Source organism: Protopterus annectens, chromosome 12.part0, assembly GCF_019279795.1.
Source record: "Protopterus annectens isolate FY-2018-M chromosome 12.part0, PAN1.0, whole genome shotgun sequence".
NCBI classification, from domain to species: domain Eukaryota; kingdom Metazoa; phylum Chordata; order Ceratodontiformes; family Protopteridae; genus Protopterus; species Protopterus annectens.
In genome coordinates, this window is record NC_056746.1 from 235156331 (window position 1) to 235180577 (window position 24247).

The window sequence follows — 24247 nt, forward strand, 5'->3', positions numbered from 1 at the left end:
TTTCAGCCTGCAAAATCTGACGTTTGTATCAAAGAATGTCCCATTTTGGGCATTTGAAAAGGTGGCAACCCTACGCTGACCGGATATAGCAGGCCATCAATGCTGAATCTGGCTAGTACTATCATAATGCAACTTGTCTTTGTTGTTACTAGTATTTGGCCTGGACGCTGAACTCCACCTTCAAAACTTAAAAAAAAAATTTCTCCCGCTACAAGGTGGGCAGAAGGGTGGAGTCCCATAAGTCACATGCAACTCAGCTGGCATTGCGTCACCAAGTAGCAAAGTAGCTTCAATTTTTAAAGTGACAGGAGATGGCGGCTGTCAAAGAATTTTCTTTGGAGTATTGGCTGAGTAAGTTGTTTCTGTTTTCTCTGCTCTGCGAAGATTTGGTCCCTTATTGCAGGCAGCAGCAGCTGGCTGTAAAGCACGCTATGATTTATAGTGTGTATTTTTGGGGTTGTTATTCTTTTTAGTTTCTTATCATGGTTGAAAGTTTGCAAAAAGTTATTGAAGTGTGAGAGATTTGACTGGTGGCTTGAGCATTTTAATTAAATTTTTTTTAGTTATAAAACCTTGTGTCTTTGGAATGTTGTAGTATTTATTGTATTATTAGTTGTATGAAGACAATGTATGCTCGTTATCGGCGGCCCTAGGTATACATTATTAACAGTCCCGTTATGATACATTACCCTAAAACTAACTCGTAAAGGCTGTGGCAATAATGATTATTATAGTTCATAATGTGATGATTCGTCTCTGGTGAAGCGGTTCCTCTTTTTGTACTCCAAAAAGCCCCATGTTGCGGACATGCTGCGCTCTGACGAGAGCAGGAACTGCTGTGACAAATAAAATGCAGGTAGTAACATGCCCACATAACAGGGTATATAAACAGGGTGCTAGTTAAGTGCGACACATGTCACATTCTGTCAGGCAACGGTTAAGTACAGCTCGAGCCTCGAGGGTAGTATGTGAGAAGTTTCTATGCTTTTCCTTCAGTGCTGTAATGAAGACGGGACAGGTGTCATCATAGCACTCCTCACTTACTCCTGAGAAAATAAACACTCTGACAATTTATTTTGGGGGCAAAGGTACAGGGGAGGGTGCAGATATGGTATATCTGCAATATTTAGTGAGAATCTGGTTGAAATACGTGTATATTTCGGTATGTACCGTTTTAACGACGGCATTGGAATATAGCGTTCCTTTGAAGCAAATGTAGGAACAGTTGGTGGCCGTCATTGTGATTGTCACTGTTGAAGTGATAACCCGACCCCACGTGCAAAAATGAGGAAAGAGGCTTGTAAATTGAATAGGTCTGAGGTATTGCAGATGGCTTTAAAGCAACTGTGATTAAAAGAAGCACAAAAGGAATAAAAAGTGACTTGTTTTTACTTTTGTGGTATTAATGTAGGTATGTATGCATATTTCACGTTCACTGAAGTGACACTTTAGTAACAGTGCGTGGCAAAATAAATATTTCAGGGCTGTAGTGGTTATGCAGATCAGACATCAAGCTTCTGCATTTATAAGGAAGGAAGGCAGGAGGAAGTGGAAGAAGAGAAAGAATTGGTGTGACAAACTAAGCACAGGCTGAAAAGGTATAGAGGTGTGGATGCTAGTTTTGCTATGGCTCTTGTAAGCACCTCTGCCACCAAATCAGTCACAGTTGCAAAAGTGTGATGTGTAATTGTGGAAGATGCATAAATCCCTATGAAGAAAAAAAAATCACAAAACAGAGGCTCATCTCTCAGTCTCAACTGTATCCATTTTGGAAGAAGGTACCAGTTTTCAGGATTGATTTGCTCCTTCATATAGTGTGCTTATTCTTGGAAGTATGTTCCTATTTTCAGACTTGATTTAGTCCTTCACACGATTTTCTGAAGCTTATTTATTCCGTCATAAAGGATTTTGAAGCTGTTTAGTATACAGGAAGCCAGACTACATGACCAACATACTTGTACATAGCTCTCAACCTTCCATATTGAGAATGCGGAACACTACCTCTCATAATGTGGTCAAATGGACAAAAACATGAAAAGCATTCTCTCTCAACTGTCCAGATTTTTGCAGAATGTTGATTGTCTTATATTTTTGGTCTGTTCCTCATAAAATTTGTTGTTTTCTGGCAAATCACTGGGATGATCTGAGGACTGAAGTCACCAAATAATGACATACATTTGAGTTTCAGACTTCAAATCCTTTAGAAAAACGTATGTTAAAACAAACCCTGTTACTCTAGTGACATTTTAAGTTTATAAGAGCAATATTTAAAATATGTCCTATTTTTGGGCCTTTGTCCCCCCCATTGTGTTGGGCTTTGTTCAGATTTCTTGCACTAAGAGGTTGAGAGGTATAGTGAAATGCTTACTAAGGTTACTGTGTACTTCAACTAGGAAGCTCACAGGATGGTTAGAATTTTCTGGGTTCTACTTATAAAGAGTTCTTTTGATGAATTAATGTGATTCATAATTATTTGCCATAGATGTTGTCTTTCGGTTTTTCCCGGTTAGAGGTCGACACAGCGGAACTCTGGTCCGCTAATGATTGACAGTAGATTTTGTCGAACGCTGAGGTGCCAGCTCGACGTTCAACCTTCAACGAAGGCACGCCCATTTATGCATGTCTTTTGAATGCCCACCTAACCGCGGGGAGGACATGCAGACTCCACACAGCAGGCACTCCCCTCACTCCAGCCGAGAATCAAACGGGAGAACCTCTTGCTGTGAGGCAACAATGCTACCGCTGCACCACCGTGGATGTAATTATTTGCCATAGATATCAGTTAAAAATCCTACATCCACAGTGGTGCAGCGGTAGCATTGTTGCCTCACAGCATAAGGTTCTCCCGTTCGATTCTCGGCTGGAGTGCAGGGAGTGCCTTCTGTGTGGAGTCTGCATGTCCTCCTCGCGGTTGGGTGGGCGTTCAAAAGACATGCGTAAATGGGCGTGCCTTCGTTGAAGGTTGAACATCGAGCTGGCACCTCGACGTTCGTCAAAATCTACTGCCAATCATTAACAGACCGGAGTTCCGCTGTGGCGACCCCTAACTGGGAAAAGCCGAAAGACAACAACAACATCAGTTAAAAATCCTAATACTGAATGTGTGACCGTTACTTTCAAAGTAGAACTTTGAGGAACATGGACTTTTTAAGACTCACAATGAGGAATTTTTCTCATAATGAGGTACTGTTGGGAGTTATGTACTGATGGCACCAATAATTTAAAGAAGCAAGATTTACATGTTTCATATTCTTTTTCCAAAGCTAAAATAAGTGACTTTATGAAGTAGATTATTTTGAAATATTATTCATTAATGTCTTGAGATTTTAAACTGTGTCTTTGATAATGTTTTTATCCTTTTGTGTGTATTTTTGTCACTGTCAATTTTTAAACTTGTTTTTGAGTAGTATCCCACAGTCCTTCTGGAAGTGAGAGGAATAATGTGTTAGTCAGTATTCAGTCAGTATTAGGTACCCACATTTTTGGCTGCATGTCCCTACTTTCCAAGAAATTTTGTACCTATCTTCAGTGTCTGTAGGTTGAGAGATATGATTTTCACTTCTGTGTAGTATTTATTAACAGAAATGTTGACATCTCAAGAAGAAATATTGCCACATATAAACTTAGGATATAACCATTGGTAGTTTGCAGTGTTAGATGGTGGAGTTGGCAACCAATTTTTTTTTTTGTTTTGTTTTCTTAGTTCTTAAAGCATCATACTTAGTGTTCTGTCACTGTTTTTTTAAAAACTATGAATCAAGAACCAAAGAGAATGTTCAAGTTAAGAATGGAACAACTTGTTAAAATGGAAAGTGTAATGCAGAGGTAGGCAATTTGGTGAGCTGCATGTACTGAATATATTGGGGAGAATTCATAAAGGTTAACAATAGGCATCCACTGCGTGTATACCTTGAGATAATTTTTCTAAATCCATTAAAAGCCTTACCGCAATGATGTTGCTGTCTATTCATTCAGAAAGGTTATTCAAAGTGTATACGTAGTGTAAACCTTGTGGCAACATTTATTAATCCCCACCAATGTTTTAGATGATTGATGACATATAGAATAGTCCTACTAAATGGGGTATAAAAGTAAGTGATTAATTGGAATATTTAAATGAATTGTATCAGGGGAAGAAGTGGATTTAACAGTTTTAGTTGGAGATGTGGATGAACAACCTAATGATTAGGATCATTCTGGGCCATATTTGCACCTGACCAGGAATTTTTGTAAATTAAATACTATGGCTGAGACGTGAATCAAGGTTTCAGTTTCAGAATGTTGCAAATGGTTAGTGCAGTCAGAAGATAGTTTTAGGTGACCTTGTTTCAAACTTTCCAATGTAGCAAAATCTACTCAGGATATGCTAAATGTATTACCGCTCAATGCTAGGAGTCTCAACAAGCACCTGAAAGCACTCCTCACCCTGGGAGGATGCTGATGAATGTGTGGTTACTGAAACATGGCTCAAAGCCATGGAAAACAACCTGGCAGTGCATGACTATAATGCCTTTCACACTTTCCTATTACCTACTGCACTTGAAAGGACAAAAAATGGAGATGTATCCATCTACATAAAGGATATGCAAACCTCAAGACTGGTTAAACAATATGACATGCTTGAACTTCTTCATGTCCAACTAACCATAGGAAAAATCCACTAATATACCTTTGCTAGACACAGGTCCCCCACCGTGAACCAGGAAACCCATACATCATATCTGAATTTACTAGAATCACTTGCCATTCAGCTCAATACCATACTCTTAGGTGATTTCAACTACCCTTGTATCAACTGGGAAGCATACACCACCATTAATGTGCAGGCTCAAAGATTTCTGGACTTTGTCAATGTAAATGCCCTGGAGAAGCTAGTCTGTACTCTCACTAGGGGTAGAAATATCCTAGACCTGGTACTCTTAAATATGGGAGAGCATCCCCCCCCAAGGGTGGTGTCTTCACTGGTTAGATCAGATCATAAAGCAGTCTCCCTTGAAATAAGTATAAACTAGAACCCCCATGTAACCCCCAAACCTTTAAGAACTTTTCTAAGGCAAACTACCTCCTATTAAGCATTGCTAGTTTCCAAGCTTCCCCAAACCCAGAAAACACAGATGCCTTAATGGAGGCATACACAAAAGCCCTGTACAACCATTTAAACAGTTCCATAAAAATGGCAATACCAGACCGAAATAAGTCTAGGACAAACTGCAAAAACAAGCCACCCTGGTGGTACCTGCTATAAATAGGTTGTACAACAAAAGAAAGAAAATCCTGTCTAGAAGTTAGAGTAAATGTACACAAAAGAGCAAAAAAAACTCCCTCATTAGTCTAAATAAGCAAAGCAGGGGACTAGTCAAGTCTTCAAAAGCAAATTTTGAGGCAAAAGTAGTCTCCCAAGCTAAGGATAACCATAAGGCATTTTTCAGTTATGTCCACAGTCTGAAGGGCAACACCCAGAAATGTGTGGAATTGGTTGTAGATGGCATCGCTTATACTCAGTCAGAAAATATAGCATATCTACTGGCTGATAAATTCAGCTCAAACTTCACCTCCTGATCATGTCTGGTTACCCCCACCAAGAAATACCCTCCACCATTCCTCTATCAGCTATCACCAAAAAAAATAGGTCACCACTACACTCTCTAAAGCTAAAAGCACGGCTACAGTGGGTCCCAACAATATCTCAGGATGCCTCTTAAATAGCTTGAAACAGGACCTATCATGCCGCTTAGGACCTCTTTTAAACTACAGTGGATATAAAAAGTTTACACACCCCTGTTAAAATGCCATTTTTTGTGATATAAAAAAATGAGACTACAATAAATCATTTCAAAACTTTTCCCACCTTTAATGTGACCTATAACCTGTACAATTCAATTAAAAAGCAAACAAATCTGTCAAGGGAAAAATATATAAAATAAAAAAGTACAATAAGCTGGTTGCATAAGTGTGCACATCCTTAAACTAATATTTTGTTGAAGCACTTTTTGATTTAATTACAACATTCAGTCTTCTTGGGTAGGAGTCTGTCAGCATGACACATCTTGACTTGGCAAAATTTGGCCCTCTTCCTTGCAAAAGCACTCCAAATCTGTCAGATTGCGAGCGCATCTCTTGTGCACAACCCTCTTCAGGTCCCCACAGATTTTTTATTGGATTTAGGTCGGGGCTCTGGCTGGGCCATTCTTAAACTTTAATTTTCTTCTGGTGAAGCCATTCTTTTGTTGATTTGGATATATGCGTGGGGTTATTGTTGTGTTGAAAGGTGAAATTCCTCTTCATCTTCAGCTTTCTAGCAGACGCCTGAAGGTTTTGGGCCAAAGGTAACTGGTATTTGGAACTGTTCATAATTCCCTCCACCTTGTTTAAAGCACCAGTTCCAGCTAAAGAAAAGCAACCCCAAAGCATGATATTGCCACCACCATGCTTCACCGTGGGGATGGTGTTCTTTTGGTGATGCGAAGTGTTGTTTTTGCGCCAAACGTACCTTTTGGAATTGTGGCCAAAAAGTTCAACCTTGGTCTCATCAGAACACAACACATTTTCCCTTATGCTGTTGGGAGACTTGATGTATTGTTTTGCAAATTTTAGCCAGGCCTGGATGTTTTTCTGTGTAAGAAAAGGCTTCCATCTTGCAACCCTACCCCATAGCCCAGACATATGGAGAATATGGGATGTTGTTGTCACATGTAGTACACAACCAGTACTTGCCAGAAAGTCCTGCAGCTCCTTCAATGTTGCTGTAGGTGTATTGGCAGCCTCCCTAACCAGTTTATGTCTTGCCTTTTCATCAATTTTGGAGGGACGTCCAGTTTTTTTGCAATGTCACTGTTGTCCCATGTTTTCTCCACTTTTTGATGACTGTTTTCACTGTGTTCTATGGTATATCCAATGCTGTGGAAATTTTTTTGCACCCTTCTCCTGACTGATACCTTTCAACAATGAGATCCCTTTGATGGTTTGTAAGCTGTCTGCGAACCATGGCTTTTGCTGCAGCAGACAACTGAGTAAATGGTAGGAAAATCCTACTAGGACAGTTGAACTTTATTTGGGATTAATCAGAGTCTCTTTAATTGATGGCAGGTGTGTACCCAAGAAGACCTAATGATGTAATTAAATCAAAAGGTGCTTCAACAAAGTATTAGTTTAAGGGTGTGCACACTTATGCAACCAGCTTATCGTACGTTTTTTATTTTTTACATTTCCCCCCCTAACAAATTTGTTTGTTTTTCAATTGAACTGTTTTGAAATGATTTATTGTGGTCTCATTTTCTTATATCACAAAACCCTGCCATTTTAACAGGGTGTGTAAACCTTTTATATCCACTGTATAACCTCCAGCGTGGCTTTGTCTCTGTGGAGTGGAGGGCAGCAACAGTCATCCCTCTGCATAAAGGGGGAGCATAAACAGACCAGGGAAATTACGGACCCAAAAGTTTGATTAGTCTTATATGAAAGGCCATGGTAAGGATACTCATGGATCTGGTAAATAACAACATAGGAAACCTCCAAGCACTGGACCCAACCCAGTTTGTCTTTGTCAAGGGCAGGTAATGCCTGCTTATTCTGGTGGACTTCATTGAGAGAGTCAGTATGGCCATGGATGAGAGTAAAACAGTGCATATTGTCTACCTTGACCTGGCTTAGGCATTTGATACAGCTCTCCACTCTGATATTATAGATAAACCACAAAACTGGGCTTAAATCCCTACATCACCAGATGGATAGCCAAATGGCTTATGGCCAGGACACATATTGTTAGAGTGGGTGAATCCAGATCCAGCAAGAGGCCAGTTATTAGCGATGTGCCACAGGCCTCAGTGCTGGGACCTCTCCTGTTTGTAATATACCTCTCTGAAGTCAAGGCTAATGTAGAATACCTTTGGTTGACTAAGTTTGCTGTTGAGTGCTAGTTGGAATCAGTCAATGAATCCCCAAATGTTACAAATATCCTTCAGAAGAGATTGACTCAGAGAAATGATTGGTGCCAGAGCCATGCCCTAAAACTTAATTGAAAAAATTGCATAATTATACCCATTTGGGAAGTCAAATACTCCTGCAATTTCCACATTAATAGCACACCCCTATGAGTGGACTCAGAGGTGAGAGATCTAGGTACTCGGATAGATAGCAGCTTGAACTTTGATCGCTATGTGTTCATAGTGGTGAGGAAGTCTTTCTGTGTGGCTCAGCTTGTACATAAAGGGATAGCATCCAGACACAAGGATCATCAGACCAACAATCAAGCACAGTGCACCTTTTGGCATGTACCTGACCAGGCACTTGCAACAGCTAGAGTGGCCTCAGAGAATCCTTATAAAAAAGTACAGGTTGTAAACAACATGTCCTATGTGGATAAACTAAAAGCTCTATCCATTTACTCTGCCTTCTACTGACTATTAAGTGGTGATCTATGCCTAACCTACAAGGCACCTGCAAGGCATTCACAAGTCCAGCCCTGATGGAACTGTTACACACTCACAAGACGAACTGCACGAGGGTCACCCAATGTAGGAATCTAAACCTGGTCTGTGACATGAATAAAACATCCTCGAAAAACAGATAATGTGCCTCAGAAATTACCCCTTCTCTCGAACAGGCTACTCGTTCATGTAAAGCAGATCTCTTCCCTGACCCTCTTCAAATACAGTTTAGATCAATGGATGGGGAATTGTAAATTCACTCTTAGGGTGGCTGCTATGTCCCCTATGGACAGGGTCAGTCTGTAAAATATGCAGGCAGATGGGGCCTTGTTTAATGTTTCATCGAAAGCAAGACACACTCAGGAGTTGAAAACGCCCTTTATGCTGCACTACAGTGTCGGTATTGCAAAAATTAATCCAACTACATGGTGTGGAAATAGGTCACACAATCTCCTGTTGAGCTAATGAGACTGCTTTTGTCTCTGTAGGTACAGATGCAGAAACTATGGAATGCAAATGCATTTCTTCACTGTAAGAAGTATTTCACACTTTCTGATGTCATGTCATGTCAGTATGTTTAAACAAAAAGTAGCTGTGATCTGTACTCCTTGAGGCATGTATTGCAAATTGAATTGACTGTAATTTCTGTGTATCATGTGACATGCTCATTACTGTAACCATTTCATTAGTAGCTTCATGTTTAGTAAGCTGAGATGCTTGCAGGTGTTAGTAAAGCACAAATACAGTTTTATTATGTCTTCAGGGTTGTACACCCCCTTTATTTGCTCATTTTCAAACATTGCATATATTTTCTTTCCTCGCTTTCTTTTCCTTACATCACATGTCATGCTTTCCCTTCAGTGGTTAAGCTCACCAATGTTTAAGGCCTAGATGAGTGAAATATAGGTTATTATCTGTGCAACAGACAGTATGATTAGACTGGAAGGAGAATGTGAAGGAGAAGGTGGTTTGCAAATGTAGCCTGTATCTCTAAGACACTAACAAAGTTGCTATTGAGTAGTTGTTAGTTAAGTGTTTTCTTGAACACTTTGCTTTATTTTAACATGAAACATCTTTCTTTATTAAATTATCACATATGACCTAGATAATCTTACATTTATGTAAATGAAAGCAAACCATATTGACACAATTTCAGTTGTAAACATTATACATTACAAACCACATTGACACAACTAGTTGCAAACATTATACTTCACTTACAATCTAGCCAGTCATTGTCAGTCAAACATTACATAGCTCATTCAAATCATGCCTTTTTTAAAACCCCATTCCTCCTCTGCATGTATTATTCCCATCATTCTCATTTTGCACTGTGTATTTTGCTTCTACCCTTTTCTAAAGATCCCAATTGCAGTTGGTTTATCACTGTTACTATATTCACTAGTTCTAGTAAAGTTGGTTTAGACTTTGATTTCCTTTTTTTAGTAATTGCTTTTTTGGCAGCCACCCTAAATAGACCCAGCAAGTTCTTACTATGTTTAGGCAGTTATGATTCTGTATCATAGCTCAAAAAAATAATTTTCTTAGTTACACCAATTTGCTCACCCAGTATCTGTAACAAAGCAGTCTGCAGGGAATCTTTAAAGTCTGCCAACTCATTATACTCCCAGAAGATATGTTCCCAGTTACCTCTTTCTTCTGCATCACACCTCCAACATTTGCTGTCTACTTGAGGAAAAATTATTTGGAGTCTGCTTGGGGTGTAAAATATCTATGGAAACACTTCCAGGCAAAAATCTTTTAGACATTGTTGTATGTTTGGGAGACAAACATATATCTCCCAATTGTTTCTTTGTGAATTGCTTAGCCAATCTCTCTTTCCAATCCTTTCTAACCAACTCTGATTGATTCTTATAGTTATCATGCCATATTTTATATGCTGTACTTATTATTCCTTTTTTTGACAGCAGCTTCTGTTCTAGATTCTAATAAAACTATACCAGTGTTGATCTTTCATTTTGGACCCGCCTATTTCTTTCTCTTTGTCTGTACTCTGATATCAATCCTTGACAAGGAAGACAATCTCTAACCTGCAGTCCAAATAAATTCTTGGTGTCTTCCCATTCTATTACGTTTCCCTCTCTAGTTATTTGCTCCCAGTATCTTTATTCCTTTACCAGTTTTCTCCAATAAATTGCAGCCCCATCTTGCCTATTGTTTGTATCCCTAATTGCAGTCAACACTGTCGTCAGAATCCCCTTTCTCCATTTCCATGTTGGCTTAGTTGTTAGAATACTTTCTGCTACTTAATGAATATAATATTCTGTATAATTATTGTTATTCTTTTTAAAGGTCTGCATCCAAAATCCCAGTCTCTCCTTGTTTTTTGAGCCCCCCCCCCTGTTTCGACATCATCCCTTTCCACTTTGAATTATAGTTTTCTGCTTGTGCTATGTGTAGGAGCCTTAACTGTGTTGCTCTGAAATACCCCTTGAAATCGGGTAATCCCAATCCGCCTTGTTCTATTGCAAGAATCGGCTTATCCTACTTGACTTTTGCCGTCTTCACCTCCCAGATAAAATCATTCAGCTCTTTATTAATTGCTACACACAACTTCCTCTGGTTGATAAAAATATGCCTGACCTGTGTATAAGACTAAAGAGACTAAAAACATTTTAACTGCTTGTATCTTGCTAATGATATCCATATAACAGAGCCTCCATTTTTTTCAGTATTTGTATTATCTTTTGTTTAGTCTCTTTCTACATATCGTTAGCTACCGCACCTGTATCATTTTTAATCCATACTTTTAAATACTTCATTTTATCATGTCCCTATAAATATAAATATTGCTGAACCAGTCCGTGAGTGGGTACATAATTTACCACTATTACCTTTGTTTTAGCTTCATTAATTTTATATCCCAAAAAGATTTGAAACTGTCTGTAAATGGTCCAGAACACCGTAATGTCCCTTTCTGGTTTTGTCAGGTATAAAATAATATAATCTACTAATAGAAACAGCTTTTCTTGACTACCATACCAATTATATCCTTGAATTTCTGAATCCCTTATTTTCTTTGCCAATGGTTTTAAATATAATGTAAATAACAAAGGGGAGAGAGGACACCCCTGCTTGGTTCCTCTGCTCAAGCTGAAGTTATCAGAGAGGACCCTACCCACTTTAATTTTTGCCTCTGATCCCTCATATATCCTCCTAATCAACATTATAATGTTATCAGGGAATGCAAATGCTTCCATTCCCTGCTCATAAAGTCCAAGCTTACTCTGTCAGATTTTTTCTCTGCATCATGACCCACCAACCATGGTATTTTCTTACATTCGACTTCTTTCTGGATTGTTAATGTTCTGTTAATGTTGTCAGATGTTTGCCTCCCCTTCACAAAACTACATTGATCCATATCTATCAATTTTTGCATCACATTTGCCATTATTTTGGCCATTATAGACATAAACACTTTATAATCATGCTTTAGTATTGAAATTGGCCTGAAAGAAGCTGGATCTGATGGATCTTTACCCTCTTTAGGTATTACAGCTACCACCATTTCTTCCAGGATGTTAGTTCTTCTCTTAAATACTGTTAAACAGATCCTTCCAGATCTTTATCATTTTTTTCCTTCTTAGCTTCCAAACTTCCACAAAAATGCCATCTATTCCTGAGGACTGCCCTCTAGATTGGTTATACATCACCATTATTATTTCATCTCCTCCCATCCTAACTGTTAGTAATTGAGGCTGTTCTACCTCTAATCTTGACATATTTAATTCTTCCTTAAACATTTCCATTTGTACCTTTTCTTGGTTTCCATATTTTTCTGTTTTATATACAGACTTTCATAGAATTTCTGAAATATTTCTAATACTTCTACAGGATCTCTTGTTATTTTCCTTGTTATGGGCTCTCTAAGCTTGGCAACAGCCCTTTCTAGTTTTTTTTGTGTGAGTCTTTGTTCTAAAAGTTTTTGTGCTCCAGAGTTATTATCAAAAAACAGTTGCTTAACAGCAGTCTTTCTAAACTCATGTATATTGTTGAGGTAATCCCTTATTTTCTGTTTAGCATACTGCAGTTGCTTCTTCTCTTGTTCTGAGAGATTCTCCCTATTTTGCAGTACTTTAACATTTGTCAGTCCCTCTAAATAATTCTCATTACTTCCTAAATCTCTCTCTCTTTTATTTCCACCCTATTTTTAAGTTCCTGAATAATTTCCACTACCCATTCCTTAAATTCCTCTCTTTTCAGCAGATAGGTGGGAAAGTGCCAGTGTCTAATTTTTTTCATTACTCTGTGTATTTTTTTTTAGTTATTATTAGTGTATGATTTGAAATAGTTATTGGAAGCGTATCAAGACCTTCAATTAAATGCACATGTTCAAGTGAAATGTAAATCCTGTCTTGGTTGGCCTAGTTTTTGTATTATGGGGAATAATATGTAAATTCACTCTGAACTCCTAGTACTGAATTCATGTCTTCCCTGTCAAATATTTTCATAAATTTCTTCAAAAATTTACCCACCTTTGTTATATTTTACCTTCTGGGCCCCCCAGACACATCTTCAGTGTTGCAGATCAAATTCCAGTCCTCACCTATAAGTAATATTACTTAAATAGACCAGACAAGACAACCTAATATAAAATAAAAAACTTGGCAGGATGAGTACACATATCACCACAATTTATTAAATAAAATAAAATAAGCGCTTTCATCTCCCAAAATATGAGACTTCATCAGACTAAAGCCACATGTGGCTCCCACAGCTGTACCTTTATTTTCTAAAAAGTACTGGTTCTCAAAAAATATGCAGTTATTCTTAAGCACAGTTTCTAAAAATTATTCATAAAGGTTAATCTTCTCTTGGGGAAACCCCTTTTTAAAAAGATATTCGGTAAAACATAAAATACCCAAATCATGCTGAATTACTGAATATAAATCTTTAACGTCAGACATAATAAATATATAGTTCTCATTAAAGACCAGATGGCTACATTTCTTCAAAAAGTCCCAGGAATCCATACAAATATGTGGCTCACTAAAGACATGCTGCACAAAGAAAGTTATAACTATGGGCACTGTATATGGCTCCATTTTTGCCAATATTGCTATGTTAGAATGGGAAAATAGCTTTTTGCTTAATAACAATTGGTTTAAAGGATTATTTTATATGTTAGAAACCTTGATGATATTTTTGTTATTTGGGATCAAGGTAAAGAAAAAAATAGTTGCTTTTATTGAATATCGTAGTAGTACTACTGACTTTCTGAAGTTTTCATGTGAGGTGGGGTATGAGCGAATCAATTATCGAGATGTTGCGTAGAGAAAGATCTTACTAATAAAATGTTTATTTAAAAAATATGTAGGAAACCCACTTATTCTAATAGTTTTTGCATTTTACCAGCTCCCATCATATTTCCCAGAAAAAAAATCTGTGGTAAAGGGCAGTTTGTTAGGGCAGTGCACATCTCATCAGTATTTGACTTTTTAAATTAATGTGATAATTTGAAATCCATGTTTATTAAGAGGCGTTACCCAAGGGGATTTGTGGATAATCTCAATAATAAAATTATTCAAAAAAGAAATAATTATTTTTTTATTTGTTTTGGGTGCTTTAAGTGGGGAATCAGTATGTCAGAGTAGCCAGGAATCAGGTGGTTTATTTGCAAATATTAATAAAAATGATAATTTTAGATTGTCCTTTGTCATTACCTTTAGTCTTGACAATTATTTGGTTAGGCAGATTGTTTTTAAAAATTGGATTATTATAAAAGAGGATAGGAGTATTAAATATAAGATAAGTGAAAAACCTGTGATTACCTATAAGAAGGGCCTTAGTTTTAAAAATGTATTAGAACAACCTGGTAGGACAAGTAGTGGTTGTGGTTATATGGGTAAATGTGGTAGTTTTAATTCATGTAAATATTGACATGGGCATTTTTTGAAATCAATGGACATCATTTTAGGAGAAAAGGAAAAATTAATTGTAACAGCAAAGTTATTGTTTATGGAGCCCTTTGCCAAATATGCCCTGCATTTTATATAGAAAAATCGGAGAGAAGACTAAAAGATAGGATTTATGAACATCAATATGAAATTCTAAAAGAGAAGAGAACTAATGTGTTATATAAACATATGTTGAATGAGCCAGGGCATTGTTTTAAGTTTATTGTTATCGAACAAATGAGCATAATGTAAGGGGTGGACCATGGGTCTTTATATTTAGAAAAATGAATTATTTTAGATTCTTTATTTTAATACAGTGGGGTGGCCTGGATTGAATGAGTTAACCTATATAGATTGTCTTTTGAAGCTAAAAGTTCGAGTTAGATAAATATGTATTTATTTATTTAACATTTGTTTACTGGGATGGTCTGACTGGACAACAGTGTCCATTTTCAGGGGAGGCCCTAGGAAAAAAGCTCCAGCAAAGTACAGTTTTACTAATACATGTGTAGTACAACAAAAAAGTTTACTATACAGCTTATATGTATCTACATACAGTCTAGCAGAGATGAGTAAAGCAATTTATATACATAGGAGATTAATCAACAAAAATATACATAAGAGATGAGATTAACACATAAAGTACAAATACAGTACAGCATGTCTTAGATTTTCTTAAGCCTCTACAGTACATTTAGTACGTCATCTGACAGAATAGGGTTTACAACTGCGAGGAAGACAAGGAGCTACAGGTAAGGGAGAAGGTGGTTACAGGAGTTTTATTGTGGATAGAAGTTTAGGTAGAGGTTATATCTGAGTGAGGGAAAGTTATCCAGGGTTAGTACATGAGCATAGCCAGGTAGATGTTAGGTGATCTTTTAGTAGTTTCTTAAACTTGGTGCTGGAGGTGGATCTAATATCAGTGGGTAGGGGGTTCCAGACCTTGGCAATACTGTTTAAGTATAGCGAGTCACCAGCATATTTGCTACTTTTAGTAATGTTTACTAGGTTTTTGTTACTGGAGCAGAGAGGAATAGTGAGTAAGTAGGCCTTTGAGAGCGGGTGTTGTTTCAGGTTGGTTGAGCATTTGGTGGGCCATGGGGAGCTGGTTCAAAATTAGTAGGTTAGGGAATTCTAGCCATGGGAGTTCTTTGAGAGCCGGACAGTGATGGGATCTGTAGCTGGCATCTGTAGTAAAATTTGCTATTTTATTATAGCAGCTGTCTAGTTTGTTTATGTAAGTTTTCTTGATGTTAGTAAGGATGGGAGACGCATGTAGGAGTGTGGAAAGACGATGGGTTCTGGAAATGGAGATTTTAGATTTCTCTGAGAGAGAAAGTTTGTTCCCTTACAGGCTACCCATTTTTTGTGGACTTTTTTGATTTATGTGGAGATCAAAGTTCATGTTTTGGTCTATTACTACTCCCAGGAGTTTGGTGTGCGAGACTGGGGTAATGATGGTATTGTTTGCTGAGGTGATTTTGAATAGTGAAGAGGGGTCTGGGGATCTTGTATGGCGAAACAGGATTAGTTTTGTTTTGCTGGGTTTGAGTATTAACTGGGCATTGGTTAGCCAGGTTTCTACTTTAGAGAAGGCTTGCTGTATTATTTCCTGAAGATGGTAGAGTGTTGGAGCTGCACAAATTAAGGTAGAGTCGTCAGTGTATTGTATTAACATAGCTTCATTAGTGGCAGTATGTAGGCTATTAGTGAATAATGTGAAGAGAAGAGGGCCAAGAATGGATCCTTGTGGGACCCCTAAGGTGACTGACAGCAGTGGGGAGAGGGAGTTACCTCATTTGACTGTTTGCTGCCTCCCAGTGTGATAGCTCTGGAGCCAGGTGAATGTGGAGTGGCTGGTTTTAAATTCTGATAGTGTGTTTTAACAGTCTGGAGTGTGAGACTGTGTCAAATGCTTTTGAGAGGACCAGAAAGATAGATGAGATCAGGTTACCTTAATTTCTGAGAAGGTTAACAGAGTTAGTGAAGCTTAAAAGGGCAGTAGTTGTGCTATGGTGTGGGTGGAATCCTTGCTGAGTTTTGGATAGTGGATTGTTAGTGAGGTAGTGGAGGAATTGGGCATGGATGCATTTTTCCAGAATTTTTGATAGTGGAGAGAGGATTGCAATTGGATAGTATTTGGAAAGCTGTATAGAGCTGCCACCTTTAAGTAGTGGAATGATGTGGCTATTTTCCAGATAGTTGTGACCGGTTGTTTAGTGATGGAGCAGTTTGTAAGGATGGAGAACAGGGTACCAGATGGCTTCTGCAGTGGTTTTGAGATAGTCTGCGGGTAGGTTGTCTGCATCTAGAGTTGTTGGTTTGAGTTTTTTCAGGTATTTTTTGTGATGGCAGTAGGAATAGGTTTTAGTGAGAAGTTATTGTCTTTTTGTGTTGGAGAGAGAGGAGGGGGGGGGAGTGGATAGTGTTTCTTAGTCTGAGTATAGAATTGGTGAAAAATTTGTTAAACTGTGTGGGCATGTCATCTATGCCGCTGCCAGTATCTGGGGAGGGGGTAGTGATTTGACCAGCCTGAAGGATTTTCTTGATTGCTGACCAGAACCTTTGTGGGTTTCCTTGGTGTTCTAGTTGCATTTTAGCATAATATTCTTTTTTGTCTTGTCTTCTATGTTTTTTGGCAGAATTTCTTAGTTCCAGGTATTTTTGACAATTGGTTAGTGATTTGTTATGGTGCCAGTTGTCCAAGGCTTTGTCTCTTGCTTTTAGTAGAGCTCTTGTTTCTTTGGTTACCCATGGGGTGTAGTTCATAGGTAACAATTCCCTGGCTATTTCTTCCCACACTGTTTACTTCCCTGGACCCTTGTCTAGCAGGGTGACTGACGTGATTTTTGAGGTGAATTTCCTTTCTCCCATCCAATTATCAAGGTTCCTTTTGAAGAGGTCTAAAGAGGCGCTCTGCTTGACATGTATGGGCAATCTATTCCAGAGTCTGGGGAGTCTCTGTGTCAGGAACCTATCCCTCCAGCATGTTTTATTTATTGTGATGACAAGGTTTAGATCACTGGAGCGTGTGGCTCTGAGGGATTGGGATTTCTTTAAGTGTAGCATGTCCAGCAGCTCTGGGTTTGACATGGCCTTGTATGTTAAGCAGAGATCGCCTCAGAGTAGACGATATGCGACAAAGTATAGCTGGAGTTTTTTAAAGTGGTCAGCATAGGGCATGTGCTTTAGACCTGTGATTCTTTCTTTTAGTGAGGTACTTATGCGGCCTTTCCAGTTATTGCAGATGTCTTGAGAGGTACATACCAAATGGGTTATTGTATTCTATAATGGGTCTAATGAGGGATGAGTACAGTGGGACAATGACCTCCTTTCTTCTGGATGAAAAGCCCTTAGTGATGAGGTGTGCCACATAGAAGGATTTCCTGACTGTTGTGGTGATGTGGTTATTGAAGGTGAGACCACTGTCCACCTGTGTCCCTAAGTTTCTTATCACACTTTCGGTGTTTAGTGTACTGCCACCTATGTGGTAATTCACGGGTACATGTTTTTTCCCAAAGGGGATAACTATACATTTCTTGGCATTGAGCTTGAGCCCATGGCTCTGGCACCAAGCATCTGTTTCTGTAAGGCCATTTTGTAGAGTATCCACATCATTTGGTGATTCAGTAATGGCTCCCAGTTTGCAGTCATCTGCAAACTTTGTTAGCCAGAGTCCCTTAGTGTTGGCCTGTACTTTAGAGAAGTAGATGCCAAACAAGAGAGGTCCCAGGACTGAACCCTGAAGTATTCCACTTGTCACTTGTTTCCTTTTTGGAAAACAGAATGGGGTCTCCTGTTTCCAAAGTCACTCTGTCCAGGTGGATCTCCAGCTGTATTTCCTTTGTTTATTCCTCAGGGGGTAAAGATTTACCGTTTCTGGTGAAGGCTCTCTCTACTCGGTCTGTATCTACATCTACAGTCTATCAGGACAGATTGTCTATGGATGATATTTGTGCTGCGGCTACTTGGGCATCTCCTCACACCTTTGTTACTCATTACAAGTTGGATGTGGTATCTAGGGGCAGGTCTTCCTTTGGTTCCACAGTGCTCAGGAGTATTTTCCACTGAGCCTCCCAGGATTTAGGTGCTAGGGATGCTGTCCCACGGGTACGAATGTAGGCGAGAATGGACTACATAACATCAAGAAGTTATGTACTCACCATAACATTCGATGTATGTAGCCCATCTCGCCTCACATTCTTACTTACCCCCCTCCTTCCCCCTTCCTGGAGGATCTGGAGGTTAGGTCTGGTTTCAGAGCTCCCTTTACTCTTGGTTTGTTCTTCCTTTCCTTGGGTGTTGTTATGCATGGAGAATGTGTGCTGGTGTTCACAGCAAACTAGATCTGGGGATATAGAGCAGTGCAGCATGGGATACCATCTTAGCCCAGCCAATAGAAAGACTTCGAGCTAGAAAAGTTTTGGCCGAGTCGGAGCCGACATTCGGCTCCGAACCCATGGGTAAGAATGTGAGGCGAGATGGATTACATACATCGAACGTTATGGTGAGTACATAACTTCTTGTTATAAGTTAAAACAACTGACTGAGAAAATAATATATTTACAATGATATGTAAGTCAAATAATGATACAGAAATGAAAGTAATAATGTGGTGTAACAGTAATAGATATGGACCAAGAGAGCCATATGAAAACTCAAAATGAAGGCAAGAATTGTAATTTAAATTACTTATTATATGTATGGGTAGAAACCAAAGAAGAACATCTATTTTTGCATTTAATTAGGTATGTAGAATATTTGCTAGAAAAAGGACAATTTTTCTAAGATACTTAAATTGAAACCAAGTGTGTACAGATAATTGTTGGACAGAAAACTGAAATGAGCTATTTGCTGGTACCATTGAAGTGAACAGATTTGATAGTGAGGTCTGAAAATCCATTTGAAACACTGAGACAAGAGTGCAGGTCAGATGTTTTGGAAAGTTCCTGCAAATTAATGGACAAAACATTGAAACTGTTGCAGAGTGTAATGTTTCATTTGATACGTTTACAATATTGAAGCTTGAAGGTACTGAGAAGAAAGTTGTGTACACTTTGTCAATATTCTGACTATTGGATTTGAGCTTTAGATGAGAAACTGATTATGTCTGAATTTAAAATAAGACAGATCTACGAGATCATTTTTTAAGTATAAGTTTGTTTGTGTCTTTCGGCTTTTCCCGGTTAGGGGTCGCCACAGCGGAACTCCGGTCCGCTAATGATTGGCAGTTGATTTTTACGTACCGGCTTGCCAGGCCTGATGAACAACCTTCAACGAAGGTACGCCCATTCACGCATGTCTCCACGCAGAAGACGCTCTAGCTGAGAATCGAACCGGACAGCGTCTTACTGTGAGGCGACAATGCTACCGCAGCAATTTTTTAAGTATAAGTACTTAGGTAAATTTTTATCCTGTAGCTTATTTGGCTTGTGTAAGCTAGGAATAGCAATACAAATTCATAGCATAAAAACAATGAAGACATCTATATAGAATAAGGTGAGCAGTCCTACAGACTTCTTAGATATGGTGCAGAGCCGTAGGAATAATATCCTGAATGACTGACTGTTGCTTATTCATAAGCTTAGTAAGCTTGCCAGGAGAATACAACATGTACTTAAAACCTGATGTTTTGCTAGTGATAATGCTCCAAGGCAGATACTGGTACTCTCAGAAGTAAAATAAAACAGGAACTAAAGCAAATGGAAAGCTTAGATATCCTTAAGAAACAACTAGAGCCAACAGACTGGATCGGTAGCATGGATACTGTTGTGAATAAGGACAATATTTGCATAAGTATCTATCTTCATGATCTGAAGAGAGTGAATAAAAGAATATTACCCATTACTGGGCTCAAAAATGTCAGATGTTAAGATAGTTTCAGTACTATCTGTAAACCAGAGATTCTGCGAAAGTTAGATAAAGCAAGCTCCAAACTGTGTATATTTAATATGCCGTAAGGAAGGTACAGATTCATAAGATTTCTGTTTGGAATTTCGTCAGCACCAGATGATAAACTTAATCCCTACATGTGAGCAAGTACCTTTTCATTCGTTATAACTCCTTGCTCTCCCTTCTTCACTTACTTCCTTACTTTTATCAAATTCTTTTCCATGACTTTCTCTCTGTAGCATAAGCCTGTTTTTCCATTACTTCATATTTCAGTTCTTGTTTGTATTAGACTAACTTACCTTCAATTTCTCTTCAAACTGTCTAAAATTTATCTAAATAGTAAATGATTGTTATATAACTTGCATCGATTTTTAACCAACGCTTTTATATTATGCCTAATTTGTTGCATTTAAACTAAGATGTCTTTGTTTTATTTTTGAAGATTGTAAAATTATTGTTCTTAAAATGTTTTGTAATAATTTGGAGCTTTTCTCCCCAGGGTTCCACTGAAAGTAGGCTTCTATCCAGTCGGACTTTCCTGGTAGTCAAACGTCAATAAATAAATAAAGAGCTCAAGAAACTATTGCTCCAGTAATTGGAGGCTTGGAAGGTTTTGAAATAAAAAAAATTGATGATCTGATCATGTGAGGTCAGATGCAAGACAATTGTGATAAGACTGAAAGAGCTGTTAAGTAGACTAAGACAGTATAATTTGAATTGAAACAGAGAAAATGTAAAGTCGAACTACCAAGTCTGAAATGTATACGTCATGCTGTAATATCAGTGTGTCTAAAACCTATTTCTGAAACAAGAAAAAAAAATGAGTAGTTGTGGAAATACCAAGGCAGGTATTACAAAGTCTTTTCAAGGGCTGATTTCTCTGTTGATGTTTATACCTAATATTTCTGAGATAACCATGTTTGTAAGAACAAGAAGAAATATTTAAAATGCTTAAAAAAATAGTTCCAGCATCTAACATACTTAAATGTGAATAAGCTGACTATGTTGCAAGTAGATGCTGATGCTGTTGTTATGTAAGACAAAAAACAGCATTGCGTATATACAGAAGGTAGATATATACAAAAAGAGAAAACTGTTAACATTAGCGTATGGATTTGAGAAATTTTATAACTGTTTGTATGTCTAGAAGTTCAAGTGTAGAAATGGAGTACATCTAGCATTTACTGTTAATTGGTTATATAGACACTGTAATCGTGGAAGGCCACTTAATGTCTACTATCAAGATTCCATTATGATAGTGAAATGTAACAGTAGGCAAAATACACGCAGGTGAAGTACTATACTCTGTGGTTGTATTTGTAAATATAAGCTTAACTGCAATTACTTTATTTTACTATATTTTTCCCTCTCAACTTGTACTAGGTTATTTTTTAGATAGAGTAAGAGTAGTGTGTAAGCTATGGAAGTTGTAGTCTGGTAATTAATTAATTGCTCCCCAGATGTAGAGAACTGTACATTAACTAATCAAAACCTTACAGGAGTTCATTAATATTTTAATAAAGCTTATCTTAGATTGGATTGTGATAGAGGCTGGTAGAAAAGGAACTGACTCATATGATGTGACTGTTAGTGAAGTGTCTAAAGGATCAGTGCTTAGCCAGCCTTTTCCCATATATTTATAAGTGACATAAACACTACCGTAACTGGTTTAGTATAATGGTTGGCTTGCTGTATGTTTGGGAGTTAGGCAGGATGACTGTAAACATAAGAAATTTTGAACTGTGAGCAAAGCTCCTCCCCTTTTGTCATTATGAGATGGAATGTGATAGTTCACCAGAAGTTCCCATGATTGGGGCAAGAATGAAAACATAATAGTGGTGCTGCTGATAACAAACCCTGAGGCTTACGTAGATCCACAACATGTGCATGAAAGATGCTCAGTTATGGAACTTCTGGTATAGTGTTAACCACTTGAGTACAACGGAAGCTGTTCTTCTTTGTGGTTAATACTAAAATAGTTTTAAAAAGCTAGTATTTGGATGGATATATTAATTTTCAGTAATTAGGGGTTACTGATTGCTCTGAATGACTAAAGTGAGAAGAAAGAAACATGCCATCTATACAGGAGAAAATTGCAAAGATGTATGATATAGGAGAGCAAATAATAAGGAGTTAAAGAAATTTATCTGGGAGGGGAAGAGGGCAAAGGTCAAATGGGATAAGCTGGTCCTTCCAACAGAGCAAGGTGATTTAGGATTACCTGATTTGAAGGGATATTTTTAGAGCTGCACAGTTAAAGCTCATATACATAACACAAGCAGAAAGCTAGAATTCAAAGTGGAAAGAGATGATGATGATGATGAAATGAGGGGGTATTCAAGAAATAAGGAGAGAGAGTTTGCCAATAAGGATGATTGCAGTCAGGGGTACAGAGAATATGCAAGAAGGGGCTTTAATTTATTGGAGAAAACTGGCAAAGGAACCAATGTATTGGGAGCAAATAACTAAAAAGAGAAAGGTAACAGAATGGGAAGAAGCCAAGAAGACACTTGGACTGCAGGGCTAGAGACTGCCTTCCCTATCAGGGATTGATATCAGAGTAGTACAATAGGCTCCCTTTTATCCAGTCTCGCTGGGACCAGACTTTAGGCTGGATAAACGAATGGCTGGTTAATCAGAAAAAGCATACAAAATAGCATTTATAGGTTGTAAATCAGATTAAAAAGTATGTATATTTTTTGTTTGTAAATATGTATTAAACATTTATTTATTTAGTTGAAAAAAATAAATAATTTTCATTTCATTTGTTTTTTTATTTCATTTCTTGTATTGAAGCAAAATCACACAGCAGATCCGTTGAAGTTTGCAGTCAATAAATAAAACATTTTCTATTCCTTTTGCTTTGCAGTTTTTATTTTATAGTATTTTAAAAGTGTCCCTGAGTCTTTTGAGATTTGTCCCTGATTAGTTAATAGCTATCTATCATGGGGGCACATTTTCCTTAAGTTACCCTTAAATCTGTCTCACTCTTCTATTTCCTACCAGCTATTGAGGAGAGATTTCTGCCTTGCCTACAGAGGCTCAAAAGATCTAGTCCTATGTAACCTCCTACACATGCACAAAAATCATATCACTCTAAACACCCATTCTACAACCCAAGCATAAGTAGTATCCATCGGTGGCATAAATATCTTTTGCAGAGAATGCCTCTTTTATGGAATAGACTCACCTTAGAGGTAAAGCACAGTAGTTGCATGACCCTTTTTAAGCATAACCTGGATGACTGAATGGGCAGTCATAAGTACACCCTAAGTCTAACCCTTCTAGCTCTTAAAGAAAGATGCTGAAACTGAATTGGGGTCTTGCTTTAATTCACGAGTTGGTAAACTTGTGGGATGATTGGCTAGGCTACAAAGGGTCTTCTAGATCAACCTCCTTGTATGAACCTATGAACAATAATGGGTTAATAAATGTTGCTTTCAGGGTCAAATTAGGTAACCTGACCTCTTGAGCTTTATTTTAAGAATGAAGTTATCTAAAACCATTTTGGTTAACGTCTAAACAAGTGGTTACTGACAGCCACCTATTCATTATATCTTGCATGAACTGTAAAGGGCAACTAGAACCTATACTTAACCAGAGATTTACTGCTTCCACCTGGCTGCTATTAATTAAAAACTGCCTCTACACTGAATCTCAGTTTAACTGCCTAGCTAGATTTGTGATAGTTGGGGGTATTGGCAGGGGAAAAGGTTGACACTAGTAGGTAGTTACTTGGCAGCATGAACAGGACAGAGTGAGTTAAAGAGAATACTTAAGATAATATGTTACTGGCTGGGCATTCTAATTGTCTGAGGTGACTGGAATATAATAACAGATAAAAAAGACATATTGGGGGAAGCAAAAGAATACTGTGCTCCAAAGAAGGGCAATTCTTAGTGTTTATCATGAAGACTTTTGGTTTGGTGGACATGACAGAAAAAAACAGGGATATAGATTATATTTATTTTTCACATAGCTACAACAATTGGTTAGAATTGGACAGAGGAT

General features: G+C 37.9%; 1 protein-coding gene across 1 annotated transcript in view; it reads left to right on the forward strand.

Moving 5' to 3' along the window:
* The first annotated feature begins 292 nt into the window (after window positions 1–292).
* Window positions 293–24247, forward strand: part of LOC122816478 (ADP-ribosylation factor-binding protein GGA1-like) — a 1452484-nt gene continuing 1428529 nt past the window's right edge. Inside the window, exon 1 of the mRNA XM_044089299.1 lies at window positions 293–351. Within this exon, the coding sequence (XP_043945234.1) occupies window positions 312–351 (40 nt within the window). The 5' untranslated portion in view covers window positions 293–311. The remainder of the gene's footprint in view (window positions 352–24247) is intronic.